The sequence below is a fragment of the Rhinopithecus bieti genome, unplaced genomic scaffold (genome assembly GCF_001698545.2).
Source record: "Rhinopithecus bieti isolate Rb0 unplaced genomic scaffold, ASM169854v2 scaffold_26504, whole genome shotgun sequence".
Lineage (NCBI taxonomy): Eukaryota > Metazoa > Chordata > Mammalia > Primates > Cercopithecidae > Rhinopithecus > Rhinopithecus bieti.
Window position 1 is genome coordinate 679,200 of NW_016812891.1, and position 14,364 is coordinate 693,563.

General features: G+C 42.1%; 1 protein-coding gene across 6 annotated transcripts in view; it reads right to left on the reverse strand.

Annotated features, from left to right (window-relative positions):
• Positions 1-14,364, reverse strand: part of FYN (FYN proto-oncogene, Src family tyrosine kinase) — a 183,630-nt gene that overhangs the window by 34,601 nt on the left and 134,665 nt on the right. For 3 of the 6 annotated variants that reach the window (XM_017847131.1, XM_017847133.1, XM_017847132.1), the window contains 5 exons: positions 13,091-13,189; positions 8,591-8,694; positions 7,474-7,623; positions 4,667-4,831; positions 824-1,003 (listed from right to left, as the gene is read on the reverse strand). In XM_017847131.1, the coding sequence (XP_017702620.1) occupies positions 824-1,003; positions 4,667-4,831; positions 7,474-7,623; positions 8,591-8,694; positions 13,091-13,189 (698 nt within the window). Of the gene's footprint in view, positions 1-823; positions 1,004-4,092; positions 4,249-4,666; positions 4,832-7,473; positions 7,624-8,590; positions 8,695-13,090; positions 13,190-14,364 lie in introns of all 6 variants that reach the window. The other 3 variants (XM_017847136.1, XM_017847137.1, XM_017847135.1) reach the window with 2 other exon arrangements.

Below are 14,364 nucleotides of genomic sequence, written 5' to 3' on the forward strand. Positions count from 1 at the left end.
CACACCAAGGCAGGGATAATCATTTGCAGAAGGTGGAGGCTTATGATGGTAATCAATGATATTTTATGCTTTAATCACAAAGTTATTTACAAAATAACCCTGGATACAAAGGACAAAAAACAGTTTGCCAGAAAAAAATTTCCATTATATTTTAAAAGAAAGTACAGGGAAAAGAAAAATTACACTGCTATCCTCTGATGTACAATGTATTGCCTTTCAAGACTGTTTCTTGTTTGGTTCATCTATTTTTCCAAAACAAAATGATCTCTAGTCTCATCCCCAACAATGCTGGTTTGATTAGAAAGACAGAGGGGTTGTGGGGGAGAGAATGTGAGAATAAATGTGGTCTCTGAAAGCATGTAATTTCATCATCTGACTAAGAAGAGAGCTGGAAAAAAATAAGATGTTCAAATGATGGAGACTAAACTTAGCGTAGAGAGCAGTGTCTGATATTAATTGTTTAGCCCTGCAAAAAGGAAATGCAACAAAAACTACTACATTCAAAATAACAGCAAACCATCATAACCCTCTGTACCACCCTGATATTAAAAATGAATGTTTTAATTATGGAAAGGAGCTTGAATTTGACACACATAACATGTAAAAGGTATTTGGCATTTCACAAGGATTTGGGGTGGGGCAAACTCAAGGTTAGTCTGTTTTAAAAATGTTTTCATTAATGAGTGCATAACTGGTGGTTCCTAAGGGGAATACTTGACCCAGGCAGAAACTAGAAAAGAAGCAAGTAGGAAGCCTCCATTTCTCTCCCCCAAACAACCCCTTCAGGCACTGTATGCTGGAGACAGAAGAGGCTTTGCCCGACCTTTATTCATATACTCGGTGACGATGTAGATGGGCTCCTCAGACACCACTGCGTACAGCTGGACCAGCTTGTCGTGCTTCAGCTTCTTCATGATCTGCGCTTCCTCGAGGAATGACTCGGGGGACATTGTGCCTGGTTTAAGAGTCTTTATGGCTACTTTCGTGTTTCCATTCCAGGTACCTACAAACATCCCGGAACATGAAGTCAAACCAAAGATCTTCTTTTGATGGAAAAAGAGGGTTTTGACCACCAGCTATTTGCATAAAATTAGATTTTAAATTTAAAACACTTCATACAGTTTTTGTTGAACAAAGACATTCAATTGCAAGGACTCTGTCAAGTATTTTAACAGAAAAAATGTGTTTCTTTATGGTGATGGCAAGGATGGCAAGAATTATAAATCTTATAATTCATTAAAATGTTTTTAAATTTTGATATATACCACTCTGTCTCTTTTTGGTGCAGTCATATGATTACACATTTATACCAAAAGCTCTGGACCGCTGTTTACAGTGATGAAAGTCCAGGGCTTGGAACAGGCCTGGCCATCTAATAGCTGTCCCTTAGGGAGTACAGTGGGCATGGAAGAAATTAGATTATTTGAGTTTATGGGGTGTGCCATTTAAAAATATGGCACCACATGAGGATGTCTGGAAATTACCTTTAGACTTTCAATGTCTGCAATGGACAAGTTACTTGACTGAGTCCTTGCACAGGTGTGCCGAGCGTGCTGATAAGCACTGGCAAGGAGCTTACAGTCTGCTTGCCAATACTTCAACCAGGTAAGGCAAATTCCTCAGCTTTACTGATGGCTAGCCACAAGAACAATGGCTTCTATCAGGTAGGTAGACAGGGGAAATTAAACAGCAGCTGAGAGGGAACAGAGATATTTAAATTTAGCATGTAAAAAAAATCTAGCAAATCTGAAGGCAAGGCCTGGATTATGATTGTCATCAGTTAACCTCATCTGTAAAATACAGGAATGGAATTGGATTATCTTTTGGGTCTCTTTCAGCCCCAGCATTAAAAAAACAAAACCACACCTAGGTTCTATGTGTATTCCATTATTAGACCTGTGATGCTGAAGAATAACTGTATAAAGGGGAAACAATCTGCTAATTTAGATTATTTTCTATTTGAAAAAAAAGACTGCTTTAAATTAAGATTTTTATATTTAATATAACTGACTTTGGAATTTAAGGATTCTGTAAATTGGAGTTCTTATTATCCTGTTAAAGACATGTTCATACAATTATAACATGCAACCTACAAAATATAAATTATGAAAAAACAAGTGGCTTAAAGAAAAGTTCATTTAAACTTCATAAAATATCTGCCCACTAAGCATTCATGGGAAATTTGGCAATTTATAGGTGGTCTTTGCTATTTAAGAGTCAGCACCCAAAATTTTAAATACATTAAGATCTTCCTCTGTAATGCAAACCTCATTAATCGCATAGACACCCATCCCAATTCTGCTGGGCATGTCGTCTTGTGTTTATCGGGAAACAAAATGTGAACAGGATATGTCATGATTTAAAGTTGATATCTGTAAAATTTGAAAACAAATTTTCTTACAGGGTCCAATTCTCTGTGATTGTGTGAGTAATTTGACTAAAATCCTCTATTATTAGAGGGTGAATGAGGAAGAAGGAGTCATATATTTTACGATATTTGAGATAAAGTCCATCTCTCTCTGGTGATGTACCTCAGGTGATCCGCCTGCCTTGGCCTCCCAAAGTGCTGGGATTTATTAAACTAGCTAACTCATACATATATATGTGTATGTCTGTCTATTACCTATTTATCCACCTACATACCTACATATATCTTTGTAGTACTTATCACTTGCTGGGCTATATGTTTTAAGTGCTTTAACTGTATTAACTCTTTTTCTTTTTTCTTGAGATGGAGTTTCGCTTTTATTGCCCAGGCTGGAGTGCAATGGCACGATCTCTACTCACCGTAACCTCTGCCTCCCGGGTTCAAGCGATTCTCCTGCCTCAGCCTCCCGAGTAGCTGGGATTACAGGCATGTGCCACCATGCCCAGCTAATTTTGTATTTTTAGTAGAGGCAGGGTTTCTCCATGTTGGTCAGGCTGGTCTCGAACTCCTGACCTCAGGTGATCCGCCTGCCTTGGCCTCCCAAAGTGCTGGGATTACAGGCGTGAGCCACTGCGCCCAGCCACCTGTATTAACTCTTTTAATGCAGACTACACCTAAAGATCTGTACCCACACATAGCAAAGGGTACTGATCAATACTGTTTTGAACGAGTTCTGAGGAAGGAAGATGGAGGATTCCGTAAGTATCAATATTGTTTCACTGAAACAGGTTTTTGAGTGGGGCCTAAATCCATGAATTGTTTCTAAGCAAAGCTGCAACTGACCCAAAAGGGCTATAAAGGAAATTACAAAGGCCCAGTGCAGCCAGCCTTATCAATGACAATCAAATAAAGAGAAGTATGTATGTCTACTGAGTATCTACTATCTGCAAGGGACTTTAAACATATTAACCCATGTAATCCTAAAAATAATCCTATAAAATAAGTACATTCTGGCCAGGCATGGTGGCTCATGCCTGTAATCCCAGCACTTTGGGAGGACGAGGCGGGCAGATCACCAGGTCAGGAGATCGAGACCCTTCTGGCCAACGTGGTGAAACCCCGCCTCTACTAAAAATAAAAAAAATTAGCCGGGCGTGGTGGCAGGCACCTGTAATCCCAGCTACTCGGGAGGCTGAGGCAGGAGAATTGCTTGAACCCGGGAGGCGGAGGTTGCAGTGAGCTGATATCGTGCCACTGCACTCCAGCCTAGCGACAGAGCAAGACTCCGTCTCAACAACAACAAAAAAGTATCATTCCAATTTTACAGAAGAAAAAACTGAGGCTTAAAGGAGTTAAATATGCCCTTATTCGTGGTTAATTAGCTAGTAAGGATTCAAACCCAGGCCCATTGAGCAAAATGCCCACAATCTTTCTTATGGCTGCCCACATACAGTATCTTACCTTCCCATTTCTTAGGAAGAGGAAACACCAGATTCATAGTGTACTGGTTTCCTGTTCTGTGGGTGCCTTAATTAACCACATGAAGTAGGACAGATGAGCACAGCAAGGTATCAGCATATTCTGAAAATCTGGATGGCCTGTGCCCGTGTAGTTATCCAGGTTAAGTGTCTTTGTCCCAGTGGCTGTGTGTGCATTTTTGTTCAAAACCATCCTTTTAATCGGCTTTGAGATGCAGCCAAAACAAAATGTGCCCTCTGCCTTACCAAGCCACACTTCAGCGAAACACCCCTGACCCAGCTTCTTCTCCAGACACAACGAACGACGTGCAACTTCCCAAGCATCTTTAGCCAATCCAGAAGTTTGTGGGGTACAACTTGATGCAATCACAGTTAAGTTAAAACACAAACCATCAGCTTTCTCTACAGGAAAGGGAATTAATAAAGAAAACACAGTCCTTATAATCCATAATTACGCATGCACTAGGAAAGATGGAAGGTGACTTGCCCGTTAGGACGACACTCAACAAATATTTACTTTTGGAAATGAAGGGCAAGACATTTTACGGCAGCTGGAACATTCCTTGGACCATTTGCTGGTTTATGAATTGAGAGTCATGTAATAGTACAACTTGAGCCATTTGCCAGCTTTGCCCACTTACTATCTTTTTTTTTTAGAAATTCCAGAATGTTAAAACCAAAATTGAAATTATTATTCCCCACTATTAGGAATTCAAACTTTCTTCCCGGTCACACAGTCTTTATTTTCACCTTCCATCTTTGGTGTTTGGGATTTCCCAAACGGGGAAGCTAATAATAGAGTAATTGAGTCTCAGCATACCCATCCATACTTCCCCAAACTGCCCATTTCCCAGTCTCTTGATCAACTGCAGGGATTCTCGAGGGATTTCCCAGACATCTTTGGTTTTGACAGACAGATCGGTAAGCCTTGGCATCCCTTTGTGACAGGGAACTACTAGGCGGCAGCAGAGACCTGCAGCTCTCTCTGATGGAGCAGGGCAGGGGCAGGAGAGGGAGAGAAGAGCAGAACACATGTAATGACAACACTCCTAAGTGTAAACCCACACTAGCGGCGCACAGTGCTCCTCAAACAGTGCTACACCAGCAGACGACCACACACATCGTGGAACACCAGCAGCACACAGCGCTCCTTAAACAGCGCTACACCAGTGGACGACCACACACACGGTGGAAGATCAGACGCCACACACAGAAACATTTTCATTGGAGGTAGAATGGAGAACGTTTTAAATTTAGACTACTCCATAAGCCCAGGTACGATACAGTCTATACATAGATATACACACAGGCTGCTTTGGTTTCTGTACTCACCAAGTAAGAAAAACGTTTTCAGCTCAATGTGCTCATGACATGTTTTTGGGCATGCTGAAAACATCCTTACTAATTTCAAAAAGTGGTTTTGGATTAAAGAATGTCAACATGACTGTTCTTCCCACCTTTAGTATCTAGATTACCCAGGAGATTAGGGATCTGTCTACATGACTATATTTAAAATTATAACTTTAGTGGAGGATTCTTCTACTGAACATTAAACTGTCATAAACTAGTAAGGCTGAAGATTATAAGTGATGGGGAAATAAAAGAAGTCACTTTTTTTAGTGATTTCTTTGGCTTTCTAACTGATTCCATTCCACCAAGTCAGATACTCCTGGGCTGCTGCTTTGGTATTTTCCATTAAAAAAAAAAAAAAAACCCACCTTTTAACAGTCTTCAATGTATAATTTAGGTGTCTGGTTTGAAAGGAGAAAGAATGGAAACTAAAATTCACAGAAATTCAAGATGTGAAAAAATGTAATCCTTATAAAAAAAAAAAAGAAGGGAAAAGTAGTTATCACTCGGAGGTTTTTTTTCTCTTTGTCTTCTTTCTTTCTCTTCTTTTTTAAAAGAATATAACCTTTTAGAGTCTGGCAGTGCTAAGGAGAACTTAAATGCCAGGTAAAAATCAGTCAGGCGAAAAAAGGTAACAAAGAATAAGAAATCAGGGAATGACAAAAGCTGACAGAGCCTGCCCTGGGAGGTGGACAGACCCTCGCTCCCTCCCGCTCCCTCCCGGCAGCCCCCGGACCCAGGGAAAGCAGATGTGCTGCTGGGCTGTAACTTGCTTTTTACTCCTTTCTTTTTGATGGAATCAGGCTCTGAGATGTTTAGGTAGGAAATTATTTATGTGTCAATATTTCAAAGGCATTTTATTGTGTGAGAGAGAAAGAGGGAAGAGGGAAAGCCAATATAAAAACGAGTCTAACGTGAGATGGATTTTTTTTCCCCGAGATTAAAAACAGTGTCTATTGTTCACATCTCCTCTTTCCTCCCAGCTCTACAATGTTATTAAGGTGCCCTTTCGAACACAGTATTTTCAAAGGATCCAAACCCGGGGGGTCCTGCTGATGTTTGGCTGTAATGAAATATATTTCAGCATTTGAAAAATCCTTACAACATGCAGGCATTTTGAGTATATCACCTAAGCTCAGGGAGATATTCGGTTCCGTTTCTCCCAAATGTTTCATTAGCATCCACATAAACCAAGTTAGCCAATGCCATAATCAACTAGTACTGCAAGTGCTGTTAATATGTTCTATTGTTCATTAGTGCCAGGGATCAACAGACATTTCTTATTGTCATTTTTGAAAGATTGCTTTTCATGCCAAAATTATACATACATATTTCAATGATTGTGCACAGAGCAATAGTAGAGGAAAATCGTATACTATTTTTTGAGTCTTGCCTTTGTCCTGGAGAACAATAGAAAATGGAGAAATGGGTCACACGAAAAAAAAAAACCTCTAGGCTTAATAGGATATAGACATGTGTCTGTACACGTGCACCTGTATCTCTAGGCACATGTGAACATGTATTATATGGTGGTATATAATACTTGCTAATCTAGGAAAGAAAGCAATCATTTTAACAATTGCACATAAAACCACAGTCTTTGATAAAATGTATAAACTGCACACCTAATAATTATATGTTTTCAGAAACAACAAAATAATGGTGATATCTGGGTGTTAGGACAGAGACCGATGTGCGTTTTAAAAGTTTAATTTAAAACAAGAAGACGTAATAGATCGAAGAGCTATGGGTCGTGTAAGTCTAAGTCTAGTTAGGAAACAGCAGTATTGGTGGGAAACAAGATAAATGGCTTGCATGAGAATGAAATGTACGTGCAGCTATTCCTGCAACAGTGCGGAGCATAAAGTGATGGTGGAAACACAGTATTCCTTGTAGAAGTCCCCATGTAAGCGCTCTCCAAGGGACTCCTTCCTCATATGCAACGCCAGGGGAATGGGAAAAGACAACTTGAAGTATTTTAGGAGGAAGATGAAAAGACAAACAACTTTTACAATTTAACCTATTGCTTTCTACTTGGGAAACAAAAATATTATAGGATCTTTGGACAAACATGTAGAACTAATAATAACAACTACAGTAGAACAGCAGCAATAGAACCTATTCAGCCAAGTCCCACCATTAAGGGCTGGCAAAGAAAACATATCCTAGGAGTGATTTTGTACATAATGAGTTTTACCCCTTTCCACTTTCCTGCTCTGGGCCTATCCACTCCCTCCAGCATCCAAATGGTTAGTAGGCAGTTAGAATTAAGGTTACCTGAGTAATGTTGTACGAGCTGCTGAAGGGTTTCAAACTGGGCCCGGGTGGTAATGTAGTATCCACCATTGTCAAGTTTGCGAATTTTATAATGTTTGACGTGGTCTCCTTTCATATCATCCCAATCGCGGATAGAAAGTGAATAGGCACCTGGTAAACAAGCAAAGCATTAGCAGCTCCAGTCGTTTAGAGTATTAGCTTGTTTTTTAGGCCTCATTTTCTTGACTCTGATTAATAATGACCAAGGATACACACACACATGTACACACACACACAGCATCTCCATTCAGTAACAGGAAGAAGATGCTTCTTGATGTCCTGCAAATGTCAGAAGATATTAGCAGTAAAATAATTCTGCCCTTGAGACTGAAAGCGTCCTGGATATTTTTCTTAAACACACTGTTCAGTCACCCTTGTTGCATAACACAGCGTAGACTCAATTCCGACACTCCTTCCCTCCAGGGTAGAGAGAAGGACCACGATGCGTGACTGAGTTTGCTTCCCCTGTCTTCTCTACCCAGGGGCATACTGGGAGGTAGCGGCGGCATGTGCAAAAGAAATCTAAGGCTTGTTTCTCTAGAAGTGAGCTTCAAGTTTCTGTTTTACAACATTTTCCACAGGAACAGATAATCTGGTGGATTAAGCTAGAGGCCACTACTCTTTTCTTCCTTGAACTATCTCCTCTTGTGGGCTGTAATGAGTTGTTAAATAATGAAAAGTCCAACAGTTGGAGGAAGAGAAGTGAAGTCCTCAGTTATTTAAAACACAAAAGGAAAGCAAAACAACCCGTATGACTGGCACTTGAGGAACTAAGAGTTTCAGAAAATTGAAATTCTAAAGGACTTCTGAAAATTCTATAATCTGGTGTGCCCGGAGGAGTGAAGCAGCCCGTAGCCTGTTGCAGGAGGAAGGTCTTGATTTGGAGCTGCTGTAGTTCTTTTGGTGCTGTCTGCAGTTCTAGAGCCTGGAGGGAAGACTGAAAACAGGACTCCACTCACAAGGCAGGGAGGATATGTGCCATTTTAAAATCCTTGTACATTAGAGATAAGCCTTTCATCCCCTCTGACTAATCCACAGATTTGAATGACAAGCCAACTTCTTCAGCTCGTTATCTTACCTTTGGTGGTTTCACTCTCGCGGATAAGAAAGGTACCTCTTGGGTTTCCAAAGGACAATAGCTGTCGCTCAGCATCTTTTCGGCCAAGTTTTCCAAAGTACCACCTTTAAATGAGATCAAGGAAAGAATATACTTCGTAATAGTCATTTACAAAATGCAACAGCATAGGCTTTTTTTCTGCCCATGAATTCCCCTCACCTCCAATTTGGTCCTTAGCCTTTCCCTGTATGTATTTTTTCTAGCTTAATTCAGTTCCTTTTCAATCTACCCTGGATTCTATCCCTAATTCATCTCTTTCACTCTTTAAAAAAAATCAGATTTGAATTGTGGGTTGTTTTCCTCCCCTCCAGACATGACCAGAACTGGTTTGTGTTAAAACCGCCATCTGTATGCAAAAACCCAGAAATCTAAGACCTTGATTTGAAATGGCAACTTCATGAGACCCTTTACACACTTATTTAAAAGACTCTAGTCTGGGCACGGTGGCTCATGCCTGTAATCCCAGCACTTTGGGAGGCTGAGGTGGGCGGATCACCTGAGGTCAGGAGTTTGAGACCAGCCTGGCCAACACGGTGAAACCTCATCTCTACTAAAAATACAAAAATTAGCTGGGTGTGGTGGTGGGCACCTGTAATTCCAGGTACTCGGGAAGCTGATGCAGGAGAATTGCTTGAACCTGAGAGACCCAGGTTGCAGTGAGCTGAGATCGTGCCATTGTACTCCAGCCTGGGTGACAGAACAAGGCTGTGTCTTAAAAAAAAAAAAAGGCCGAGCATGGTGGCTCACACCTGTAATCCCAGCAGTTTGGGAGGCCAAGGCGGGTGGATCATGAGGTCAGGAGATGGAGACAATCCTGGCTAACACTGTGAAACCCCATCTCCACTAAAAATGCAAAAAATCAGCTGGGTGTGGTGGTATGCGCCTGTAACCCCAGCTACTTGGGAGGCTGAGGCAGGAGGATCACTTGAACCTGGAAGGTGGAGGTTGCAGTGAGCCAAGATCGTGCCACTGCACTCCAGCCTGGGTGACAGAGTGAGACTCTGTCTCAAAAACAAACAAACAANATTAGCTGGGTGTGGTGGTGGGCACCTGTAATTCCAGGTACTCGGGAAGCTGATGCAGGAGAATTGCTTGAATCTGAGAGACCCAGGTTGCAGTGAGCTGAGATCGTGCCATTGTACTCCAGCCTGGGTGACAGAACAAGGCTGTGTCTTAAAAAAAAAAAAAGGCCGAGCATGGTGGCTCACACCTGTAATCCCAGCAGTTTGGGAGGCCAAGGCGGGTGGATCATGAGGTCAGGAGATGGAGACAATCCTGGCTAACACTGTGAAACCCCATCTCCACTAAAATGCAAAAAATCAGCTGGGTGTGGTGGTATGCGCCTGTAACCCCAGCTACTTGGGAGGCTGAGGCAGGAGGATCACTTGAACCTGGAAGGTGGAGGTTGCAGTGAGCCAAGATCGTGCCACTGCACTCCAGCCTGGGTGACAGAGTGAGACTCTGTCTCAAAAACAAACAAACAAACAAACAAACCAACAAAACTCTTGAATCTCTTGATATCTGAGCATTATTAACTGCTGGGAAATAACAAAAGTCTCAATGTATATGAAGATAATTAACAAGCATTAAAAAAAGTCAGAATAGATAGATATGATATGAATAAAGGAATAGTATTTTCAGTAACTTCCTACCTATAAGAATTCTGAGAAAAATGCCCGTTTTCCCCCAGGTGTGAGGACTTGGATAAGTAAAGGCATTTGCTAAGCACCTGGATTGTGATCTGTGTACATCATCTTCTTCTTCTTCTTTTTTTTCCTTGAGACAGGGTCTCACTCTGTCACCCAGGCTGGAGTGCAGTGGCATAACCACAGCTCACTGCAGCCTCAACCTCCCCAGGCTCAAGCAATCTTCCAACCTCAGCCTCCTGGGACTACAGGTGCACATCATCACACCAGCTAATTAAAAAAATTTTTTTTGTAGAGGCTGGGAGTGGTGGTTCATGCTTGTAATTCCAGCACTTTGGGAGGCTGAGGCAGGCAGATCACCTGAGGTCAGGAGTTCGAAACCAGCCCGGCCAACATGGTGAAACCCCAACTCTACTGAAAATACAAACAATTAGCTGGGCATGGTGTCATGTGCCTGTAATCTCAGCTATTTGGGAGGCTGGGGCATGATAATTGCTTGAACCAGGGATGTGGAGGTTGCAGTGAGCCGAGACAGGGCCACTGCACTCTAGCCGGGGGACAGAGTCAGACTGTCTCCCTATGTTGCCCAGGATGGTCTCAAACTCCCGGGCTCAACTGATCCTCTCGCCTTGGCCTCCCAAGTGCTGGGATTACAGGAGGGAGCCATCACGGTTGGCCCTGTACATCTTTTCCTTGGCACAACTGTAAGGACTGGTTACTGTACACCTTTGAGATCTGTGCTCAGTCAATAAGCATGCCCTTAAAATGACTTGGTGTTGCAGATATTTCAATATATTATCCCTGAACAAACTAATGATACTCTGTGCCACTTTAGGAGGCATCACATTAAGTCACCTCAAGACTTTTGTTATTTGCCTTATATCCTCCCCCTGCATACGCAAGCCTTAACCAAGCCTGGCTGTTAGTTACTATTTCAGCACTAGGTGCTGAATGAGCAGCAGGTGCTCCCCAAACCCAAGGGAGAATGCTGGAGCATTCAATTGGAATGTGTGTGTGGGAACCATTTTTAGAATATTTAACTGTGAAAGAATCCAGATTCTAAAATGAAATTTCAATTCATTATGCTTGAATATAGGTATTATGAGTTCACTGTCAAATTCTTTTGTGAATTAAGCTTCACTGAAGAAAAGAGACACGGCGTGTTAGCTCCTCAGTGACTTTTAGAAACACCAAAATGTGCAATAATCCTTAATCTAGCACTAGGTGGTGTAAAGACTATTACGCCAATTATTTGTGAGAAATGGCTTTCTGGGTTTGTACCCATAACCCAATTAGAATGCTGTGTAAAACAGTGGTGAAAAAAGAATTGTTAGAACAATGGATTGCACCAAAACAATAGTATTTTAAGATAATAGTTAATTACATATGTAAAACCAAAGGCATTATTTTAAAAAATAATACTGTTTAAAACAAAATATTTAAAAGTTGACCATTATAAAATAACTTAAATATATAGCTGACAAATTCCCAGTTAAATCAGGGTAATGCTACATTTTGGTGGTACTTTTTATTCTAAAAGAACACAAAGAATTTTGCAAATCTGCCCTAAAATACAAATTAAAGACAAATACCTTGATTCACTGATGATGAAACACAGTCACTGGGAGAAAAAAACAACTAAGAACCACTGAGTATTTGAGAGTGAGAAACAAAACAGATCCTCTTAGAGGAAATACAAGGGAATTAAAGAAGAGAACAGTCCAACTGGGGATTTGGCTACGGTGTGGAGTCTATTCCCCCTCGCACTGCTTAAACAAATCCATGGTGAAATTAAATATCGAAGCCAAAAGTTGGGCTTGGTGACTGACTTTTCTCAACTCTCTTTCTAGAGAGGCAAGACCCAAGGTGTCAGGAGGAGGCCCAGTTCCTGCATTTGGGAAATCATGGCTCCATCTCTCCACACTGCTTAAACAAATCCATGGTGATTAAATATTGGAGCCAAAAGTTGGGCTTGGTGACTGACTTTTCTCAACTCTCTTTCTAGAGAGGCAAGACCCAAGGTGTCAGGAGGAGGCCAAGTTCCTGCATTTGGGAAATCATGGCTCCATCTCTCCTTCCCTCAGTTCAGAAGTCAGAGCTGGCAAACAGCCACTGGCAGTTCTTCCCCTTGGGAGCGCCCATTAATCCCACGGGTCAGGAGAAGGGAGAAACGTTATCCCTTCTAGATCCCTTCAGCCTACTGAACACCTTCCTAAACTGCTACCAGTTGAATAGTTGCGCCAAATAACTGCTCGTCACTATTTACTATCAAAGAAGCCAACTGAGGTTCCAAATCCCTGTAGTATTTCCCAAGTTGGGGGGACACACTGTGTATGAGTCACCTTTACCGGGCATAGGAGATGTCTTTTCAGCACTGTTTTAATATTTCTGATCACGCTTAGGAGAATAATCTTAGGTTCATCTTTGGCAATTACTTGCTATTCTCTCCTCTCTCTCCCCGACAGAGGGAGCAGACTGCGGGCTTAGAAACTTGGGTCGGCAATAATATATGATCTAGCTAGCATTTCATATGTTTATGGCTACTTTTAATCTACGACAAGTTTTACTGGGTTTTCATTTAGGATATTGATAGAAAGTTTTCTTTCAAAATAAGTGAGCAGGCTTCAAGAAAAACATTAAGTTAAAAACAGTGCAAGCATTACTAAACAGGGTAAAACCAGGGCAGAAAGCCTGAAAACTCAGCCTTAATCACTGCTGTGAATTTCTTCCCCCTCCTGCCCAATGTTAACGGCATTCTATTGTGGCAACCAACTTTTAAAATCAAGTAGTTAAGTGAAAATAAAACGAAACATACTCTTCTGCCTGGATAGAGTCAACTGGAGCCACATAATTGCTGGGAATGTAACCTGTCTCTCCAGTTGTCAAGGAGCGGGCTTCCCACCAATCTCCTTCCCTGTAAAGAAAAAAGAAAAAAGAAAAGTAAATATGTTGACCATTTCAACAGCTTGTAGTTACAGACTCACTGTGGTCTGAAGTGTATAACTGTCACCTAATTATCCTGCCACCTGGTTTCTCCCACCTATTCCTTTACCCTGAATTCCAACATAGCCCCCCCATGAAGGTCAGAAGGTTCCAGTTCGAGTCAGCCATGAGATGAACCCATGCTTGTCTCTTGTCTTCTTTGTGAATTAAGAATGTGGGACCCTGGCCATGAGAGGTCTCCCTTGGTAGGGGGCATTTTGCTTGGTTAGTGTCCTCAACTTGGACAGAGGGAAAAGGAACCCGGCCTCAGCCGAATTAAGTAAAACATGTTAGCTGCAGATCATCTGGGAAGGGAAGCTTGTTAGGAGGTCTGAGGCCAATCTGAGCTGCACGGTGCTGCTGCCCTATTGTAAGCACCTCTCTCTTTCAGGTTCAAATCATGACATTAAAAATCTTAACATCCTAACACTGGGAGGTTAGGAGGTCTGGTGAGGGATGAAGGCACGCTCTAAACACGTGCCTGGCTTGCTCTCAAAAAAATGGGGAGACACTTCTCTGCAGGTAGAATGATGAAGACTAGAGTAGGATTGCCTTCCCCAGGCATTTTCAATCTGAGGTGATTGCATCAAATATCCAGAGCACTGGCCTGAGGCTGACGGGCAAGTGGGGAGGGTGGGTATGGCTGCGTGTGCTCGCACAGGGGAAGCACAGAAACTCGGCAAGGGAGTGAGATTTTTAGTCATGCCACTTTGCACTGCCTTAGGCTCCATGTCACAGCATGGCAGTGTGGTATCAACCTGGGAGCTCTCAGAGGAGGTGAAAGGGGAGCTTGTAGTACTTTCATCTTAAAGCCAGTGAGTAAATTAAGCAGTTCAAGTTCATCTGCTGAGAGTCACACAGGGCTACCTGTGACAAAGAGCAGGAATGGACTGTGTACCTCATCCCATTAACATCGGAGAGGCAACGGATGTGGCGCTGTGGCTCTGACATCCATTGAGTATCTGCAGAACCTTCCACCAGCCTGCAGTCAAGGACATGACTGCCCTCAAGCAAATCAGACCTCCCAGCAAATCTGATCTCCTGGGGCTTGGCACCTTCTCCTCCTCCGTTTTTGGTCCTTGGAGGCAGCAAGCGAAACTCCAGGCA